General features: G+C 60.3%; 1 protein-coding gene across 1 annotated transcript in view; it reads right to left on the bottom strand.

The window, feature by feature from the left end:
• Positions 1 to 18,659, bottom strand: part of LOC129485182 (SCO-spondin-like) — a 56,808-nt gene extending 38,149 nt beyond the window's left edge. Inside the window, 39 exon segments of the mRNA XM_055284465.2 lie at positions 1,054 to 1,108; positions 1,211 to 1,364; positions 1,944 to 2,094; positions 2,192 to 2,374; positions 2,467 to 2,607; positions 2,704 to 2,856; positions 2,949 to 3,180; positions 3,262 to 3,353; positions 3,453 to 3,581; positions 4,135 to 4,371; positions 4,833 to 5,054; positions 5,259 to 5,492; positions 5,736 to 5,905; positions 5,997 to 6,090; positions 6,187 to 6,336; positions 6,686 to 6,795; positions 6,863 to 6,990; positions 7,092 to 7,288; positions 8,432 to 8,566; positions 8,917 to 9,173; positions 9,432 to 9,526; positions 9,642 to 9,831; positions 10,576 to 10,810; positions 11,035 to 11,200; positions 11,377 to 11,604; positions 11,689 to 11,864; positions 12,414 to 12,531; positions 13,720 to 13,864; positions 14,166 to 14,406; positions 14,513 to 14,684; positions 14,958 to 15,110; positions 15,538 to 15,617; positions 15,706 to 15,864; positions 16,595 to 16,694; positions 16,787 to 17,031; positions 17,277 to 17,456; positions 17,623 to 17,705; positions 18,112 to 18,294; positions 18,549 to 18,659. Coding sequence (XP_055140440.1) covers positions 1,054 to 1,108; positions 1,211 to 1,364; positions 1,944 to 2,094; positions 2,192 to 2,374; positions 2,467 to 2,607; positions 2,704 to 2,856; positions 2,949 to 3,180; positions 3,262 to 3,353; positions 3,453 to 3,581; positions 4,135 to 4,371; positions 4,833 to 5,054; positions 5,259 to 5,492; positions 5,736 to 5,905; positions 5,997 to 6,090; positions 6,187 to 6,336; positions 6,686 to 6,795; positions 6,863 to 6,990; positions 7,092 to 7,288; positions 8,432 to 8,566; positions 8,917 to 9,173; positions 9,432 to 9,526; positions 9,642 to 9,831; positions 10,576 to 10,810; positions 11,035 to 11,200; positions 11,377 to 11,604; positions 11,689 to 11,864; positions 12,414 to 12,531; positions 13,720 to 13,864; positions 14,166 to 14,406; positions 14,513 to 14,684; positions 14,958 to 15,110; positions 15,538 to 15,617; positions 15,706 to 15,864; positions 16,595 to 16,694; positions 16,787 to 17,031; positions 17,277 to 17,456; positions 17,623 to 17,705; positions 18,112 to 18,294; positions 18,549 to 18,598 — 6,223 coding nt within the window. The 5' untranslated portion in view covers positions 18,599 to 18,659.
• Between the last annotated feature and the right edge of the window lie 549 nt (positions 18,660 to 19,208).

Below are 19,208 nucleotides of genomic sequence, written 5' to 3'. Positions count from 1 at the left end.
CACTTGTACAGTGAATAACCTGTGCAACTGAGTATGCTGGCTCTGTTTTAACCTCAGCAACCTGTGGATGCACTTTTAGGATAAGAAAGCTGCAGCCTGACCAACATGGCAAAACTCTGTCTCTATTCAAAATACAAAAATTAGCTGGGCATGGTGGTACATGTCTAACCCCAGCTACTCGGGAGACTGAGGCATGAGAATCGCTTGAAGCCAGGAGGCAGAGGTTGCAGTGAGTCGAGATCACAGCACTGCACTCCAGCCTGGGCATCAGAGCGAGACCCTGTCTCAAAAAAGAAAGAAAGAGAGAAAAGAAAGGAAAAGAAAAGGAAAGAAAGAAAGGAAAAGAAAGAAAGGAAAGGAAGGAGAGAGAGAGAGAGAAAGAAAGAGAAAAAAGAGAAAGGAAAGGAAGGAGAGAGAAAGAAAGAAAGAGAAAAAAAGAAAAGGAATGAGAGAGAGAAAGAAAGAAACAGAAAAAGAAAGAAAGAAATAAAAGAAAGGAAAGGAAGGAGAGAGAGAGAGAGAAAGAGAAAAAAGAGAAAAAAAGGAAGGAGAGAAAGAAAGAAACAGAAAAAGAAAGAAAGAAAAAAGAAAAGAAAGAAAAGAAAAGAAAAAGAAAAGAAAACCTGGACCCATAAATGCATCCATTTCAAGCCTTTGTATTTTCCTGTTTCATTTATAACTCATTTCCAGGCAAAGATACTTTTGAAAAGTCCAACTTAACTTTGTCTTGGCTGTTCTAAGAGGAAAAGAAAAGCAACCAGAGCAACCAGATCTGAGCAGAACCAGTGGAAACAGAGCAGCTCAAAGGTGGCACCATGGGGGAGGCAGAAAGCCCCCAAAGCACAGGAAGGCATGGTGGACGGAGAGGGAAGGCAGAGAGAAGCCTTCCCACCCTGAGGTCCCCTCCTTCCCTTGGCATGCAGAACTCAGGCTTCCCGCCACCCTGAGGCTGGGGTATCCAGCCACCCCCGCTCAGTGCCCCTGGTTCCCTCTCAGAGACCCCACCGATTGTCCTCCCCCTGGGGCTTCTCTGTCATCCCCAGGCACACTCACCAGGTAGGGCACAGTGGCAGCATGATTCTCCCGTCCCCTCCACCAAGACCCAGCCCTGCAGAGGCACAGAGGTCAGGCTGCCTGTCTATCTCCAACCCACTCCACCAGCCTCCACATCCCCTCCAGCTCTACCCACCACACGCTCCAGTGCCCTCACCTGGGGGCAGCTGCCAAGCAGGCAGTAGGGTGAGCAGCGTGCGGTGGGGTTGTGCAGACACTGGCACACCCTGCAGGGGCCCCCACGCCAGCGTTCCCCGACACGGTGAACCTGGCCCTGATGCTCACACCCCTCACAGGGCTCCGTCTGGCACCTGAGAAAGGAGGATGTCCCTGGCCTGGTGACGGGGCTTGCTTGGGGTAAACAACTCTCCTGGTTCGCCTGGATTGAGGACATTCCCAGGACTCGGGACTTTCTGTGATAAAACTGAGGAAGTCCTGGGCAAACTGAGACATTTGGTCACCCTATAAGCCCACTCTGCCCCTGCACCTGAGACATTGCAACTGGCCCAGAAGAAGGCCAGGGAAGCAATTTGTGCCAGCACTGCAGCCAGCGCAGTGGGTCCCAGAGCGGGCTGGGGAGGCAGCTATGGCAAGAGCCCCCTGCAAGCCTCAGCCCAGGAATTCAAGCTGAGTTTGTGAAGCTGCATCTGCGGGCTCCATCTACCCACCTTCAAGACCTAGAGGGCATAAAACTAGAGAAGGGGAAGGCCAGGGGTCGCCAAAGAGGTTCTGGGACTCCTAGGGTTTAGACGGGTAGGGGCACAGGGCAGGGGTTCCAAATTAGGGATGTGTGGTGGATGTGGAGGGGGCACACAGGAAGCTTCCTAAGTGGGAGGTGGGGTGTGGGTCAAGGTCCCTGCAGGTATCCCAGTGGGTGGGGAACAGAGCACCTGCGTGCCTTGCGGTGGATGCCACGGCACTGGCGACCTCGGCCGGAGGGGCGGGGGTTGTTGGGGCTCCGGAAGGACCACTGGATGCTCTGGCTTCCACAGGGGCCCAGGCACTCAGCCCAGGGTGACCAGGAGGACCAGCCACAGTCCACTGAGGGAGGGCCAACAGTCAGAGCCTGAAGGAGGTGGTGGATGCGCAGCTGGGCGGTCCAGGGAGAGGACTAGGGACCCCGAGGGAAGGGCCTCACCAGCACAGTCCGGGTTGAGTCGGCAGCGTCGGGGCCGTCCGTCTTGGCAGATGCAGAGCCGGCAGTCGGCCTTGATGCGTTGCCAGGGCCAGTAGCGGGTGCCATCCACCAGGCAGGGGCACTGCCGGGGCCACACACACCGCCCCTCACTGCCCAGCACCTGCCCTTCTGGGCACCAGCAGCCTAGACGGGGCCCAGGGTGAGGCTTCCATGCAGAGGGCTGTTGCCACAGACCCACACCCTGGAGCCAGCGCCTGGGCCCAGAGTCCCCTTACCCGGGCTGCCGCAGGGCCGATCAGGTGGGCACATGACCTGGCCAGAGATGTCATCACAGGTCAGTGGGCAGGGGGCACAGGGCTGGAACATCAGCTCCCCAGAGCAGGTGGCATTGGGGCAGCCGTCCTGAGGGCAAGGCTCTGAGAGAAGCCGGAAGCAGAGGTCAGAGGTCAGGGAAGGGAGCTCTGCAGAGAGGATGACCTCCCACCAGCAGCACCATCCTCTCTTCAACTCACTGGTCTGGCGGGTGCTGTGCGGGCCTCCGGGCAGTGCAGCGCAGGTGCGGCCCCCATTCTGGGGTGGGTGGCACTGCCGCTGCCGCGTCATAGTGCCCCTGCACGGCTCAGAGCACACAGACCAGGGGGACCAGGCGCTCCATTCACCGTCCACTGTGAGGCAGGGGGACCATGGGGGAGGGCTGAAGGCCTAGTGGCCTTCTTCTCTCTTCCTCTGTCCAGGCCCAACCGCCCCAGCCCCTCACCTGGGCAGGCTGCCGTGAAGCAGGCTTGAGACTGGTGCTCCGGCCCTGGGCAGTTCTGTAGCACCAGGAGGCCGAGTGGGGAGCAGTGGCGGCTCCGGCCCTGCCCCCCGGGCCCACATGTCCGGCTGCAGGGCCCCCATGGGCTCCAGGCGCCCCAGGCCCCACAACCCTGCTCTTCTGGGGAGGGGCCCACCTGCCCTGGCCCTCCACAGTCAGGCTGCCCGTCACACACCTGGGGAGGGAATGGGGTCAGGGCTCCTGTGCTGGGAGGCAACATGGCACTGCCATCTCCGCCACCCACTCCCACCCTCACCAGCTGGAAGCCTATGCAGGTGCCATTGGGGCAGGTGTATTCTGGGCAGGGAGGCCCTGTCCTGTTGGGGCCTCCCAGGGCTGGCAGCCCCCCTGGGAAAGAAGAAGAGAGAAAACACAGTGAGTGGGGGGCGCAACCTGTGTCCCGGGCCCAGCCAGGGGGACCTCCCTCAGGGAACAAAGCGTCCTCACTGCAGTCCAGCTCGTCCTCGCCCTGGGGACAGTCTGGGATCCCATCACAGAGCTGCTCAGGGGTCAGGCACAGCCCCGGAGCCACACCACAGGGAAAGAGGCCAGGGCACGGAGGCAGCTGGGTGGAGCCTGCGGGCACCGTGAGATGTGTCCTGCTCTGCTCCTGTCCCTTCCTGCCCTCTCCCTGCAGAGGGGCAGGAAGGCAGGTGGGAGGCGGTCAGACAGGCCAGCCTGGGAGGAGCTGGGGCCTGTGACAGCTCTCTATAGGGGGAGGTAGACAGGACCTGAAGGGCTGACTTGCAGTGACACAAAGGGTCTGCTCAGGTCTGGTGGGGAAACGCTGAGGGCGGGACCCCTCCAAACAGACACACTCCCCATCCCCGCAGAGCCTCTGCACACCCTCTTATCCTTTCTTGGCCAAGTGTGGGGAAAGACAAAGCCCCTTTCTTCTCTCCCCTGGGCCTAGGTGGGAGGGTAAAAAATTTTCAAATAAAGTTTCACGAAAAAGAGCAAAGGAACGCAAACGTGGCCCAGCCTCGGATGCCCCCAAACTTAAATCGCTCTAGCTGCCGCGCCCACCTGTGCCTCAGGAGACAAAGGTGGGGATGGTGCGCGGGAAGAGGTGGGCCCGCCGGCTTGGCCAGCGGGGGACCGCGCATGGCCGGGGGCGCGGGAGCCTCACCGCAGGCGTCGGGGCCCTCGTCCGAGCCGTCGGGACACTGCCGCACGCCGTCGCACAGCTGCTCGGGGGATACGCAGTGAGGGCCGCGGGCGCAGGGCGCGTGGTGCGGCGCGCAGGGCTCTCCGCAGCCGCGTTCGTCGCTGCCGTCGGCGCAGTCTTCCTCCTGGTCGCAGCGCCAGCCCCGCGGGGTGCACTCGCCGCTGCCGCACCGAAACTCCAAGGGGCCGCAGGGCGGCGCTGCGGGGAGCGTCCGCGCTGGATCCTCTGCGGGGCAGCGCCCTCCCACCCCCAACCGCGCCCAGGTCCGTCCTTCCACCTCCGCCGCCGCTCCCCTCCCTGGTCCAAGTCCCTTGGCCATTTCCTGGGCCTGGCCCTAACCCACCTGCAGCCCCTTCCCGAGAACAATCCCTCCTGCATTTTGCTGCCCTGTTGGTTTTCCCAGAGCTCTCCCCTGGGCCAAGAATTTCCATGAGACTCCCTGCAGCTGGGAGGGAGGCCTTGAACGCCAGAAAAGAGTGTAGACTCTTTCAAACGCCCTCCACTTCATTCATTCCAGCGTCTTCAGGTGTCTCCCACTGCGCCCTGCTTCTTCCCATCCCAGAGCAGCACCACAAATGCCTCTCTCCGAGGCTTCCATGCCCCTCTCCCCCAGGCTTCTGGCCACCAGCTTTCCCACCTCTTCCCTCCAGGAGACTCACCAGGGCTGGCGCTGGCCAGGGGACTTGACGCAGTGTCCAGGGAGCCAGGGGAGGGGCCAGGCAAGGTGCCGGCAGGAGGCGTGGGCAGTGAAGGTAGGGGGCAGTGTCCGGGCCCCTCATCGGCTCCATCTGGGCAGTCCCAGACTCCGTCACACAGCTGGATGGCCCCCAGGCAGGTGCCATCGACACAGGACACCTCCCCGGGGACGCAGGTCACCTGCCCTGCAGCCAGAAAAGAAGAGCTGGCCCTCGGGCACTGCCCTGTACTCTTACTGTTTGGGATGCCCCAATTCCCACACCCTCAGGACCAACTTCATAGCAGGAACCTGGCAAAGGATGGGGGAGGTGAAGTCGGGGCTCTTGAGGAGATGGGCCTTGCGGGAGGGAGTGCCGCGTGGGCTGGCATCCAGGACGGGGACAACTCACCCAGACAGGACTCCTCGTCGGCGGTGTCTGGACAGTCAGGATGCCCGTCGCAGAGCAGGGCCGGGGGCAGGCAGCGTCCATCAGCACAGGCCAGCAAGCCCTGGGGGCACGGGCAGCCCTGCTCATCCGTGCCATCTCCACAGTCATCCTGGCCGTCACAGAGCAGGGCCAGGGGCAGGCAGTGGCCGGAGCTGCAAGTCATCTGCCCCTCCCCACAGCCTGGGGTGGCACAACCTAGCACGGGGCAAGTACGCAGGCTCAGGACGCTGCTGTAGGGGCCCAGAGAAGCCCTGAACCCCAAAGGGACCAGAACACCCTCCCTTCCCCTCATCCCTCCAAGCCACAGGTAGCCCCTGGCAATGGGAGCGGCAGCTAAAGATGCCACTCCAGGACAGCTGCCTTGGCCCCAGGAAACTCAGTTACATGTGCAAGGACTGACCAACCCTGTCGCTTCCACACATGGGCAAAGACACTCACCCTCCTCATCAGAGCCATCGCCACAGTCGTCCTGGTTGTCACAAAGCCACCCATGGGGCACACAGTGCCCATTTTCTCGGCATAGGGCCTCTCCCTCTGCGCAGGCAGGCACAAGCTCCTCACAGTGGCCACCGTCACCCCCACAATGCCATTGACCTTCCTGGCACGTGCTGAGCACACAGTGTCCTGGGATCAGCCACAGGCTGGGCTTGGCCCAGTGCTCCTTCAATAGGTCCCCGCCAAGGTGACCTCCCCACTCACCAGTTCCCGCAGTCCTTCTGCAGCACAGACCCCGGCGGGAAGGAGTTGCGGCCCCACTCACAGGGGCAGGAAGCTGGCTCCAAGCAGGCTCCTCCTGAGGTCACAGAGTGCAGGGCTCAGAGCAAAAGGGCACAGTGGCCCCTTCCCAGTCTCAGTGCCCCTCCCCTCTGCCCTTTGTCACTCTACACACCGTGCAGCAGAGTCCCCTCGGGGCAGAAGCAGCCTTCCACACAGGCCACCACCTGGCAGTGCCACCCGGGCTCAGGATGCTGCTCATGGCAGGTGGGGGGACACGTGGGGCCACAGGCCTCATATACCTGTCCCCCTTCACACTGCAGGGCTGGGTGGAGAGGAGAGAGCTTGGATCACTGAGGCACAAGGGCAAAAGGATGCAACCACACCAGGCTGGCTGGCCAAGGTGACCACCATGGAGGGCATGGGGCGTCTGGTGTAGACCTTGGGCAAGACCCCCCTGGGCCGATGTGTACCACGTCAGCTCTACTCAGCAGCCGTTCTCGCATATATGGCTCATCTAGAAAAGTGTCTGGCACAGAGTAAGCACTCAATGCACAGCTTGCCCTTGAATGAATGAACGGCCATCTTGTGGGACAGGAGCAGCTCTTTCAAGAAGCTGAGCCTGTGGCAGTGGCAGGATTTAGCATTGGGGACTGAGGGCGGGGCACACTCACGGCAGAGCTCCTGGCTACGCCAGCGCACGTAGTGCCCATGCCGGGCACATTCATCTGCGTAGGTGGCGATGACCGAGCAGAGGCACTCACAGTCACCCCCTGAGTCGCAGCTGTGGGAGGAAGCATTCAGTCCCAGCACCCCCACCTCTACCCCACTCCAGGTTGGCTCCTCCTTACCCGCAGGCGTCATACGGGCACCACTCATAGTGCTGCTGCGGGGGGACCTCCGCATGGCATGATGCGAAGAGCGGCTGCAGCAGTGCCCCGCAGCGGGCCCGAGCCCAGCCAGCCCGGTGTGTGTTCACCTGCAGGCACAGGGTGGCGTCTCCAGCACAGTGGACCAGCAGACAGCCTCCCCAGCCCTGCCTCTGGGAACATCCCTTCCTGCTTTTCCACCTGCACTCACCGTGCAGGGCTGTGGCAGGTCTCCTGGCTCAGGGCAGAGGGGGCTGAGGCGCCAGGAGTGGGCAGCCAGTTCAGCTGTGGGCTCCAGGACGCCCTGGCGGCTCCGCAGATCATTACTGGCATCTCCATCAAAGTCACCACACAGCCCGGCCACGCGACCACGGAACTGAGGGGACAGTTGCACCAGGACCCGAGTCCCTGGTGGCAGCATGGTTAAAAGTGACCCCACCAGCCCTTATCTGGGCCAGAAGACCCAGGGTCTGTTTTACCACCACCAGGTGCCACCCCCACCAGGGGGTGTGGTTACCTCTTTTGTGGGGGGTGATTGGCGATGATAAATGAAGAGACCTGCATTTGGGGGGCTCAAGGTGGGAAGTGGGAGCCTATTTTCCTAGCTAACATCAAGCCAAGGGCTGAGGGGGAGGGAAATTCTCCATCAGGTCAGATTCCGGGAAACCAGACTCCGGGATGGACTGTGAGACCCAGCAGCACCAGCCTTGGTGGCGGCAGGCTGGGAGGGTGGCCCAGCGGCTCACAGCCAAGTCCATATGGGGGTTATCTGGGTTTCCCTCAGTTCCACAGAAGCAGTTAGATATAACATATAAGCCAACTGCTTATACGGGTGATGGGAAGTTAGGAGATTTATTTTCATTTCACTTTTCTAAAACTTGGTATTTTCTCAATGTTTCCCTTGGTGTGGAAGGATTGCTTTCATAATGATGAAAAAGATAATTATGAAAACCTAATTTAAAAAAAAATTTTTCTCGCTCTATTGCCCAGGCAGAGTGCAGTGGGGTGATCACGGCTCACTGCAGCCTTGACCTCCCAGGCTCAAGCAATCCTCCCATCTTAGCTCCCAAGTAGCTGAGACTTCAGACGCGCACCACCGTGCCCAGCTAATTTTTGTATTTTTTGTAGACAGGGAGTCTTGCCGTGTTCAACCCAGGCTGGTCTCAAAGCCCTGGGCTCAAGGGATCTGCTCACCTCTGCCTCCCAAAGTGCTGGGATTACAGTTATGAGCCACTGCACCTGGCCAAAAACCTAATTTGGAAACTCGGACCTCTTGCATGGACTGGGAGGTAGGGGTGGCGCTGGGCTGGGCACGGGGCAGGGCGAGTGCCAGCCAGGCAGGGAGGTAAGGTGAGAGCTCAGGGTCCTAGCCTGGCTGTCAGCCTAGCTCTCAGCCTGGAAATCTGCCCTGTGGAGGTGTCCGGGGCTCAGTGGAGGCAGACCAGGAGGAGGGAGGGTCAGGCGTTGGGAGAAAGAAGTTGGGGTGAGTCCAACCCTATGGTGCTAAGGCGGGGCACGGGTCCAATGGTTGAGGGACAGCAGGGGCCTGACCTCCATCCCAGAGCAGGGTGAGGCCCAGGTGGGTCGAGAGCAGCAGGAAGAGGCCAGCACGACGCAGGCTCAGCCCGGGGCCTGTGTAGACCTTGGGGGGCATCACGCTCACCCCATTCACTGTCACTGCCCGGCCTGTAGAGGAAGAGAGGCATTCAGGCCCAGCTTGGAGGAAAGGGTCCTCCAGACTGTCATGAGGCTCTCTAGCTCCCCCGCCCAGCCCATCTTTTGCTTCTCTACCTATGTGACCTTGGGCACGTCATTAGACTTCTCTGGGACTTCATTTCTGGGAGCCTTCTGGTATTATGAGTCCCAACCAAGAGGAGAGGCACCAACCCTGTGGCATGGAGGGCAGCCAAACCCAGTAAGGAGCCAGCCAGCAGTGAGCAGACACAGGGAACCCCGTCCCCGCCCATCTTGCACAGCTGGGAAGCCATACAGGTGCGCCCCTCCCTGGCAATGTCACCCTTCAATGTTGCAGCCACCTCTGAGCATGTGAACAACAGTGCCCTTCAGACGCACGGCCAGCGCTTTGGTGCAGGTGAGACCGCTGGCCCCACAGGGCAGGTTCTGGGCAGAGACTGTGAATAGGCCGCTGGCCTCTCGCACCAGCAGATACTCGCAGGCCCCAGGAAAGGTGAAGGCCAGTCCGTCAAATGTCACATAGTGGGGGGCGCCTGACGCCTGGCACCTCCCACTGCACCGCTGGCCTGTGCAGTGCCACTGCCGGCCCCGGCACACGCTATGGGCAAGGTGGGGGAAACAGAGTCACTGAGGACAGGGCCCTGGGGGCTGGATCCAGAGGAGGCAGCTGGTCCAGGTTCCAGGCAATTTCAGCAGCCCTCAGCGTGGAGGGGTCCTGCAGGGTTTCCCCGGCCCAGGCCAGTCTGGAAACCCAAGCCCCCACCGCCCCAACCCCTTCTGGGGGAGGAAAGCATGACGTGTGGGGAGCCATGGGCCACAAGGTCAAAGGGTTAGAGGTCACGGCAACTGGGCATACCAAACGTTGCAGTCTTCCTGGATGGTGGCGTTGGGCAGGTACCACTGCCCACTGTGACGGCAAGGACAGAGGTCAGGAGGCACACAGCGCTCGTCCTGGGCAGAGGGCAGGGACAAAGGGCACCATGTAGGAGTGCGAGGGGACCAGGGCAGTGCCCTGGCTTAAGGAAGGCCATCCTGTTCCCCCACACAGCTCCTTCTTAAGACTCACGAGCAGCACCGTGCCTGGTGGACAGACACAGCCATCAGCACTGCCTGAAGGGCAGGAGTGATTGGCGCTGGGGCTGTCACAGGTGAGGAGACAGGCACCAGGGGCATAGACAAGCTCCCTGGGGCAGAATGCCTGCTGTGGAGGGCAGTGGTGAGCCGTGCAATTCCAGAGGCCTCTTTCCTGGCAGATGCTGCAGGAGGTTGAGAAGGAGTAAGAGGCAAGTCTGAGCTTCCAGGAACCTGGTCTGACCTGGTGAGCATCTCAGGAACCCAGACACTGGGTTCCCAGGTGTCCAGATCCCATCATGTTGAGTGAAAACCCAGCCCTGATGCTGGAGACCTGAGCATCTCAGCTCCCAACACCCAGTCACCAGCACAGGGAGTTGGGCTGTTTCCAGCACCCTGACAGGCCTGGAATAGACATTGTCACTCTTTCTGTCCCAGCTCCAATACGGCCATCCTCCAGGCTCTGGAGCAGGACAGAGATATTTAACCACCCTACTCTCAGCCCAGGTAGGAGAGGGATTGCATTGAAGCCTGCACCCCCAGCCCCCACCTTCACCCAGCCCTGGATCCTGGCCCTGCCTGCACAGATCCATAACCTGCCTTCACTTCACTTCTCATGAACAAGCTGTGTGACTCAGCAAGCTGTTTAGCCTATTTGAGCCTCAGTTTCCTCATCTGCAAAATGGGAACAATTTTTCCACTTCTTACTTTATTAGGTTGTAGTAGGAAAGTAAAACTAGATAAAATGATGCACATGAAAATGCTTTATGGACCCTAAAGTGCCCCACGACCGAGGGGAGGTGATCAGCACTCTGTCACCCCCAGCGTGCATGCTGCGACCAACAAGGCTGCACACCCCACCCGTTATCTCCCAAGCTACCTTTTCACCCCCACATTCTTCCTCTTGCCCCAAAGGTCGCTGCCCTCACCAGCGGTTGCACTCCTTCATGGTGGCACTGCCAGGGGCATAGCGACGGGCTCCGAGCTGGCAGGGGCACAAGCTGGGGGGCACACACTGGCCCTCAGGGCCCCACAGCAGCCCCAGAGGACAGTTACAACCAGCCACACAGCTGCCCAGCTCTCTACAGTCCTCTGGTTCCCTGCAGTGTTGACCGCATGCTGGGGCACACTCTCGGTACTCCTGGCCACCAGGACACATAACAGCTGGGCACAGGGACACACACAGGTCAGGGGAATAGCCACCGCTGGCTCTCTTCACCCCCTCTGAACCCCACACCCCACACCCCCTGTGCCTTTGCAGGAAGAAAAGCCCGGCAGTCTGCCAAGGGTAGAGGTGCACCCTGGGCCCCCAGCCATTCCTGGAAGGGGGATGGGCTAGGGAGGAGGGGAGGAGCCTGGGTGGGGTTGGCTGGGCTGAGCGAACTTACGGCAGAGGGTCTGGTTCCTCCAGGGAGGTGAGGCACCTTCCTGCGCACAGCGACGCGCATAGGCAGATAGCACCGGGCACGGGCAGTCCCTGCCAGGGTCACAGCCACACACGGCTGCCAGGCAGCGCACATAGAATGGCTCCTTGTCCACCAGCCTGTGGCATTCCTTGGGAGGAGATGGGGAAATGGGTCAACTTCTCCTCCACGGAGTCTACATCCCCTTGGTCCCCAATACCACCTCTGGGCATGTCTGGTCTCCCTTGATCCTCCCAAGAGCCCAGGTGGAGGGCAGGGCAGGTGTTGGCCCATCTTACGGATGTGGGAGGAGCCCAACCCAGCTACCTGGAAGACAGAGCTGTGCAGGATGGCACAGGCCGCCTCTGCGAAGGCGTGGCGCTGGGAGTGGGTGGTGCAGGGAGAGAGCAGGGCACTGTCCCCAGAGGGGCATCTTCCCTTGCCGGCCATCTGGAACTTGCTAGCAAAGGCAGCAATGCTAGTTTCCACATCTCCGGCTGGTGTCAGGAAGTCGTCCTGCTGGTTCTGGGTGAAGGTGCCACACAGACCCTGCACCTGGGCCACAGGCACGCGTGTAAGACAGCCGAATGCAGTCCCACCGCACCCTTGCTCCCCCACACACCCGCCTCACTGGCACACCTGGTGGGCATGGTGGGGGTCCAGGGTGATGTAGGCTGCAGGGTCAGACAGTCCCCAGAGCACCTGGGCCCCAGGCCAGCGCAGCAGCAGAAAGGTGGAGGAAGCTCGGCGCACACTGAGGCCCTCAGCGCCAATCCAGGGCAAGCCCACATCCTGCCCATTGACCAGCACAGCTCCTGGAACAGGGGGCCTGATGATGGCGGAGGGGCACGTGGAAGGATAGGGCTGCGAGAAGGGAAGGAGCTTGGGTGGGAAGCAGGAGGTCTCATGTCAGGGTGGGCTGCTGGGGACAACTAGAGGGTCCACCTGAGCTCCCTACCCCTGCGGCCCAAGGACTACCCTTGGCTCACAGATTTTCCAGTCCCTCACCCTCGTGATCAGTGTGTAGGAGGCACTAGATGGCGAGCCAGGAGCTGGTTGGGGAGGGTTGGAGGGACCCTGCTGAGAGTGGCCTGCCCGATCTGGTCATGCCTCGAGGCCTTTCAAGCTCTCATAGCTGCATGACCTGTATCTGACCCCAGGACGGGGCAGAAGATGCCTTGGAACATCTCCTCAGGACTCTGTATGTCTGCTTCAGGGATGAGCGGGCCGGGGAAGTTGAGGCAGTGTGCTCAGGTGCAGGAGTCTGGGGAAGAGTGTTTGGACTCCAAAGCCATAGGGTAGTGTGGAGGGGGAGCAGTGACAGGAGGCCTGGGACTGCCTCAAGTACGCAGAGCAGAGGCTACCTGAGTCCCTGAGCTGGATGTGGGTGTCCTCCAGGGAGACAGAGATGGCGTGGAGGCAGCTCCCAGCGTCGCAGGCCCCATGCTCCAGCAGGATCAGTAGCTGTCCCTTCACATAGTCCTGGGGCAGGCAGGGGGGAGTTCAGTGGGGCCGGGCGGGCCGACCCTCTCCGGGGAGGCTTCTGGAGACCTTCCCTACAGAACACCTTCAGCATGCACCTGGAGGCAGCTGCCCACCTTCCAGCCAGCCAGACTCTCTGCCAGGCAAGGGGCTTCGTCCTCACCTTGGGCCAGCATGCATGGATGTCTGTGTGCATGTGCGTGCAGGGCCATGGATGTGCACATAGGTGTCATGTGGAGGTGTGTGTGCATGTGTGTTCACGAGTGTGTGTAGGTAAGTGCGTGTCTGCATGTTGGGGTGAGATGACTCCTCTCTTTCCTCCTCATGGATATGTATGTTCTCCCATATGTGTGTGCATGTATACACACATGCTAAATCTACATGCACATACATGAGTGTGTGTCATGTGTATGTCTGTTTGTGTCTCTCTAAGTGTGTACATGGGTGCATGTATATGTGTGTGGATGCATACAAGTCTCTGTGTGTTGGTGCGTAGCCTGTATGTGTGTGTGTGTACACATGCAGATCTCTGTGTTGGTTTGTAGCCTGTGTGTGTGTGTGTGTGTGTGTGTGTGTGTGTACACACATGCATCTTTGACTGTGTTTGCTGGGGGAGATGGCCATCCTCTTCCCTCCCCATGGACAGGCACAGCCTCTCTGAGGACTGTGCTCCCAGGACCTCCTCAGCCCATCACTACTTATGAGAGGAGTGAGAATGGTCCAATAGTTCAATGGAGAGATCACTCAGGGGACCCCAGATGACTGCGAAAATCGTGGCCTGCACCTGAACTTGAGAAGTGAGCTCACTTCATTGGGGGAGGTTTAGGGTGGGAGCAGGGCCTCTTATTTCCCCTGAGATTGTTTTGCATGAAGTAGTCTGTAACAAGCCCAGCCCATCCCATCTGTGGAGACAGGACTGAAGATGGGTTTTGGTTAGTGGCCGTGAGCTGGGTGGTGATGACAGAGGGACTTTCACAGGGAAGCTGGGGAGGAGGTGAGAACCCAGTGGGAGGCCTTGAGGCCTGTGACAGCCATGCCCCCAGTGTTGGTTCTCCCTTGGCCTTTCCTGGGAAGACTCTGGGTTTCGCTTATTTATTTAGCGGTTTCCTTACAGTCAGCCCCACTGTGCCCTCTAGGAGGGCCCCTACTCTGGCACAGTGCCACCCCTGCAGACCGTCCTCTGCCCACCTGCACCAGGCTGTAGTGGCAACCTTGACCACCCCGGAAGGAGTAGCTCTGCCCATCGAAGGTGAGGTAGTGCCCGTCCCCGCCCACGGCACACTGGGCGGGGCATAGGGCCTGGGCACAGTGCCAGCGGCCATCCCTGCACACGCTGTGGACACGTGGGTGAGACAGTGAGCTCTGGCATCAGCCCCACCCTGAAGTGGGTGGAGATGACCCCTGAGCTGGAGGAGACCCCCAAAAAACGCTTGTTCCTCCCCTCCCGTGGAAGCCCCTCCTGCTGAAGGGGTAGAGGTCAGCCGGCAAGGCCATCAGCCATGCCAGCAGCAGTCCCAGTCTCCGAGAGGAAGACCTGGAATGGGCTGGAGGCTTAGGGGAAGCAGGTTGAAGAGAGGGGAGGGATCCAAGAGCACCATGTGGCCAGCAACCCCCAGTATGGCTCGAGGACCCACCAGGGGTTACACAGCTGGTGCACGGTGTCACTGAGTGCATAGCGCTGGCGGCGGTAGTAGCAGGGGCAGTGGGCAGCAGGCACACAGAGGGTGCCGTTCCAGAAGAGGCCTCGCGGACACTCACAGCCACTCACACACTCTTCCCTGCAGGACTCCTCCTCTCCCTGACCCACCGCCTCGCAGCTGGGTGGGCAGAGGGAGACGCAGTCAGAGTAGAGCTGGCCCCCGGGGCACAGGCGCTCTGTGGGCACAGGAGTGAGCTGTAGTCCCCCGCCAGACCCCAGTCAATCCTGCAGGGTGGGGAGGCCCTCAGTCAATCCCGCAGCGGGGGGAGGCCCGAGCAGTACCGCAGAAGCCAGGCTTCCTCCAGCGAATGTGGATGTGCCGCCTGGCACAGGCCTGGGCATAGCTGGCAAAGGTGGCACACACAGCCTGCTGCCGCCCCTCTTGCCCGCTGCCTGCCATGGCCCCTGCACAGTAGGCAAAGAGACAGGCCTCGTGGTACTCAGCAGGGGAAACCTGTAGGAAAGGACAGCCCCTCAGCAAACAGCCAGCACCCCCTACCTCCTGCTTCCATCACTCCATAACTTATAACCAAACGGATCGGCCCCAGAAGGGATCTCAGAGATCACATATATGAGCGGGCCATTTCCCAGAGATAAAGCCGAGGATGGAGAGGTGGGGGTTTGACAGATGGCCCAAAGTAACCCACAGGCAGGGCCAGACCAGCTTGCTGACACTTATCTATCACCTTCCCTTGGGTGCCAGACACCACCCCCACCACACCCATACCTGGGCATGGCACTGCCCAAATGGACCTTCCAGCAGCTGATGGCACACGTCCTGGGCTTCAGCCCGCAGGTGGTCAGGTTCTACATCTGCCTCTGTGAGCCTCAGGGGGCCGTCACAGCCCTGGGCCACCTCCACCGCATCCAGACACCCAGGCTGCAGACAAAGGACATCAGGTCAGGCGGCAGTGATGAGGGACGTTAACCAGGACCCCAGAAAAATGCCTCCTGCTCTCACACAGCACCAGGGCCCCACCTTCAGGCCCACCGCCCACATCCTGGGGCTGGGGAGAGAGGCGAGGTGGCAGCCCCACGCTGGGCTGCAGTGATGGGGATAAATGACTAACTGGTTCACCAATGCTGGCCTCAGATGGCTAGTTCACAGCAGGCAGCCGGGCTTTCTGTGGGACCCCAAGGCCTGCCCTCTGCCCCTGAGGATCTGGGAGAGGGCCAGTCCCTGTCCTAGGGAACAGGCCAGCAATGAAACTGGGACAAGGGCTTGGAGGTGCAGGAGTCAGGAGCCAGGCTGAAAAGCTGGGAATGGGCAGGCAGCTGGGAAGGAGGGGCCCCAGCGGCAGCCTCACCTCCGAGTCAGGGAGCCTCCAGGAATTTCCAAAGTTGGCTGCTAACATGGCAAGCCCTCCGCCTGGCTCCATGAAGTCATCTGAGAAGGGGTGAGGCAGGGGTGCTGGGTCTAGGGCCTCCGGTCTTCCCTTCCCTGCTACACCAGCAACCAATCACACCCCACTTACCCTCTGGCCAACCATTGTAGAGCCCACAGAGGCCTTGTGTCTGTCCCCAGAGCTCGTGGTCCACAGAGATGGAGATGGAGCCAGCCCTGTCCAGCCGCACCACGACCCCCAGGCCCCCTGACAGCACCAGCCAGTCCCCCAGCCATTGCAGGCTCAGCCCTGGGCACAGAAAGAGGTCACTTGCCCCCTGCAGCCACAATTCTCACCCTTCCCACGACCACAGCTGGGCTCAGCTACCCAGGGATGGAAAGGAGAAGGGAAGTAACTCACACAATTCTCACATTCTAGAGAGCTCTGCACTTTATACCAAAAGTATATGCTTTACAGCAGAGTAACTGATTTCCATCACAGCTCCTTTGAGGAGCTCATGAAAGCTGCAGACACTCTCTGGAGAGAGTAAACTTCAAGTGAACTATGAAACACACGTGCACATGCACACACACACATGCACACATACATGCACACACTGCACCCGTGCACACACAGGCATACACACAAGAAGCTCACCCCCACCTCACCCTGCAGCCCAGCCAGGACAAAGTTTCTGTTAGGAGAGCTTTCCATTGCTTAGCACCAAAGTGCTACCTCACAGCATTCCTCTGAGGCTGGTGGGGAAACTGAGGCTCGGGAAGTTAGGTAGAGGGACTTGTCTGAGCTGGTGCTGCGAGAGTTTGGTGGGGGTAGTTGCAGAGGGTCGGGACTAGGCCTGGCTCCTCCTGGCCCCTCACTAGCTCCACGCTTCAGTGCCTCCCAACAGCAATGGCCCCACTGTGGGCTCATTCCCAAACTGCCCCCTGCTCCTTTTCTGACCCTGCCTGGAGGGTGGAGAGACTGTCCCAGAGGAGCACGTGGGGGCCGGGGCAGCCTCTTGCTCCCCCAGTGCTCTCACCGTGGAGCAGCCAAGACTGCCCTTCAGGTACCAGCTGCCCCTTCACAGACACATTTCCAGCCTGGATCAGCACCTCCTCGGGTCCCATAGTCACCTGGACCTTGAGGAGATGCATAGTGGAAAAGGGGGCCGGGGCTCTCTTCCTCCCCTGTCCAGCCTCCTCCCTGTGGCTGCCCCATCTCCCTCCCTCACCAGCTGACAGAGTCCAGGCTGGGGGCAGCGGTCCCCGGGTGTTAGGTGGACAGCCCAGGTGGAGTCCGCAGCACCCGCCAGCAGGTAGGTGCAGCGGCCCAGGAAGTGATAGTGGCGGCCGTCAAAGGTGCGGTAGTGGAAGCCCGACCACGAGGCACAGGTGGCGGAGGGATGCTGGTGCTGGCTCCAGAGCTGGCCCACGGCCCCTGCCAGGGGCTGCAGGAGGGCTGGAGAAGAGGCACCGCCTGGGAGAGACACACCAACTGTGAGCCTCTGAGTGTGAGGCAGAGGTGAAGGGTGAGGACACAGGGCACCCGGCACAGCGGGAGGCAGGCAGACAGGACATGGTCACTCTAGTGGGCCAGGGAGCCAGTATGGGCCCTGTAGAAGGGCGCAGAGCACAAGAACTCCACGTGGGAGTGCCTGGGGAGGCGGAAGGGGTGATGGCCAGGACTGTGCCTGTCTGGCAGGCTGGAGTCTGTGGACCCACCTGGCAGGTGTTGGCTGGAGCAGCTGAAGCAGGCCTGGGAGCTGCCATCCCGCCAGCTTCGTCCCCAGGGCCAGGCGCAGCACTCCTCCAGGCTTCCTGCTGAGGCATTAGTTGAGCATGCCTGTAGCTGGCACTGCCGCATGGCAAAGCAGTGGCCTTCAGGACTGGTTTTGGCAAGGGCTGCAGTAGGTGGGGAGAATGGGGCAGACCCAGGCATTGAATATGGGGTAGCCTGGAGCTCTCAGCCCAGCCCTGGTTCTCTGCCTGAAACCACAAATCTGAGCTAACATCCCCTGCCCAGGACTCCTAGAAGGTACCGCTTCCCCAAATGCACTCAGGTGCTTACCCTCAGTGCAGTGGGCGCCCCCCCAGCCTGGGCAACAAGCCCTCACTGTCCAGTTCCACTTGGCAGGCCGGGTTTCTGGAGGTCTGCACCCACCGAACAGGTGGAAATGGGGAGGAGATGTTAGCGTTCAGCCCAGTCCCACCCTGGGGAGGGCTGGGGACATTCAGTTTTGTCAGCTACTCTAATCACATCATTTCCCCTGCCTTAATTTCCCCACATGCAAAGTGAGAATAATGTTGGGAGGGCAGACCATGGGGATCGGGGGCAGGGGGTGGGTAGAAGGAGCAGGCTTTGGGCCTCTCCCTGTCCTGCCCACCATAGCGCTCACTCACCCCCCATACTAATCTCACACGCTCCACCCTTCTCCAAGCCCACTCCAAACCTACTTCCCAAATGCCTGCTTCCTCCAGAGCCTCCCCACTCTCAGGATGTCCGGCCTGTCACTCCTTTCCTGCCCGGCAGACAGCCCAGGCTCTCACCCTTACTCACTTGTAGATAGGACAGAGCCCAGGCACTGGGGACCGGGTAAGCCCTGCGTGGCCACTCCAGGGAAGGTCCAGCCGCCAGCCCAGGCGGCTGTAATGGTCGAGACTGGCACAGGGTACCAGGTCCTCCTGACGGGGTGCTACTTCCTCCTCCACACGGATGGTCTCTGTCCACTCACACCACCGCCTGCCCATGATGGGGAACCACAGCTGCTGCCACCATTCCCTCTGTCACCAAAAGCCCTGTCCTATGACACCACTCCCAGGGGTGGTTATTGAAGTAAGGAGGATGCTAAGGTAGGGAGAGACACTCATGGGAAGTGGCGGGGGTGGAGGGAGGACCCCGGGGGTGGGGGGCGCGGAGTCTGATGCCCCAGAGGGTCCCTGGGCATGCGGCAGAAGGAGGACCCTTGTCAGAGGGGTCCAGGGTGGGCTGCTTACCCGTCAGCCAGGGCCCACGCCATCCCAAAGAGGAGGGCAGGGAGCAGCATGGTGCCCTCACCCCCGGGGCACCTTTGGGGAACGTGAGGCTTGGGCTCAAGAGAGGCGATGCTGCAGAGGGCGCACAGAGAGGCCAGCGGTGCTCTCTCCTGCCCCACGCAGCCTCCCCACAGCCCAGTGGCCAGTTCTGGGGGCTGGGGAGGCTTATTCCAGTCTCATGCCCCAGGGCACTAGCTGCCCACAACCGGATTGGACCTGCCACACCAGCCCCTCAGAGGCCAGCTCTCCCTGGAAACAGTCTCCTTCCTGTCCCCTTCCAGTGCATCTGTTTCCGTTTGTGTGTGTGTGTGTGTGTGTGTGTGTATTTTCACACTCTCAGGCACTACCACAAATTAACATGGGGCTTTGGGCAAGCCACCCTCCCTTTCTGGGCCTCAATTTCCTTCCCAGTAAAAATTTCAGGGACTTCCCAGGGATGCACAAATAGGACTCAGACTCCAGTAATTCTTTGAAATTGTATGTGCACATTTTTCTGGAGACAATTCTGTAACTTTTATTAGATTCTCAAGAGGGCCATGACCCCATGAAAAGGTTAAGAGCTCCTGGGCTAAACGACTGATGGGGTCTTCCAGCCTTGAACTTCTGCCTGGATGGTGCTCC

Source organism: Symphalangus syndactylus, chromosome 6 (assembly GCF_028878055.3).
Source record: "Symphalangus syndactylus isolate Jambi chromosome 6, NHGRI_mSymSyn1-v2.1_pri, whole genome shotgun sequence".
Classification (NCBI taxonomy): Eukaryota; Metazoa; Chordata; class Mammalia; order Primates; family Hylobatidae; genus Symphalangus; species Symphalangus syndactylus.
This window is presented reverse-complemented; position numbering and strand designations above follow the sequence as displayed.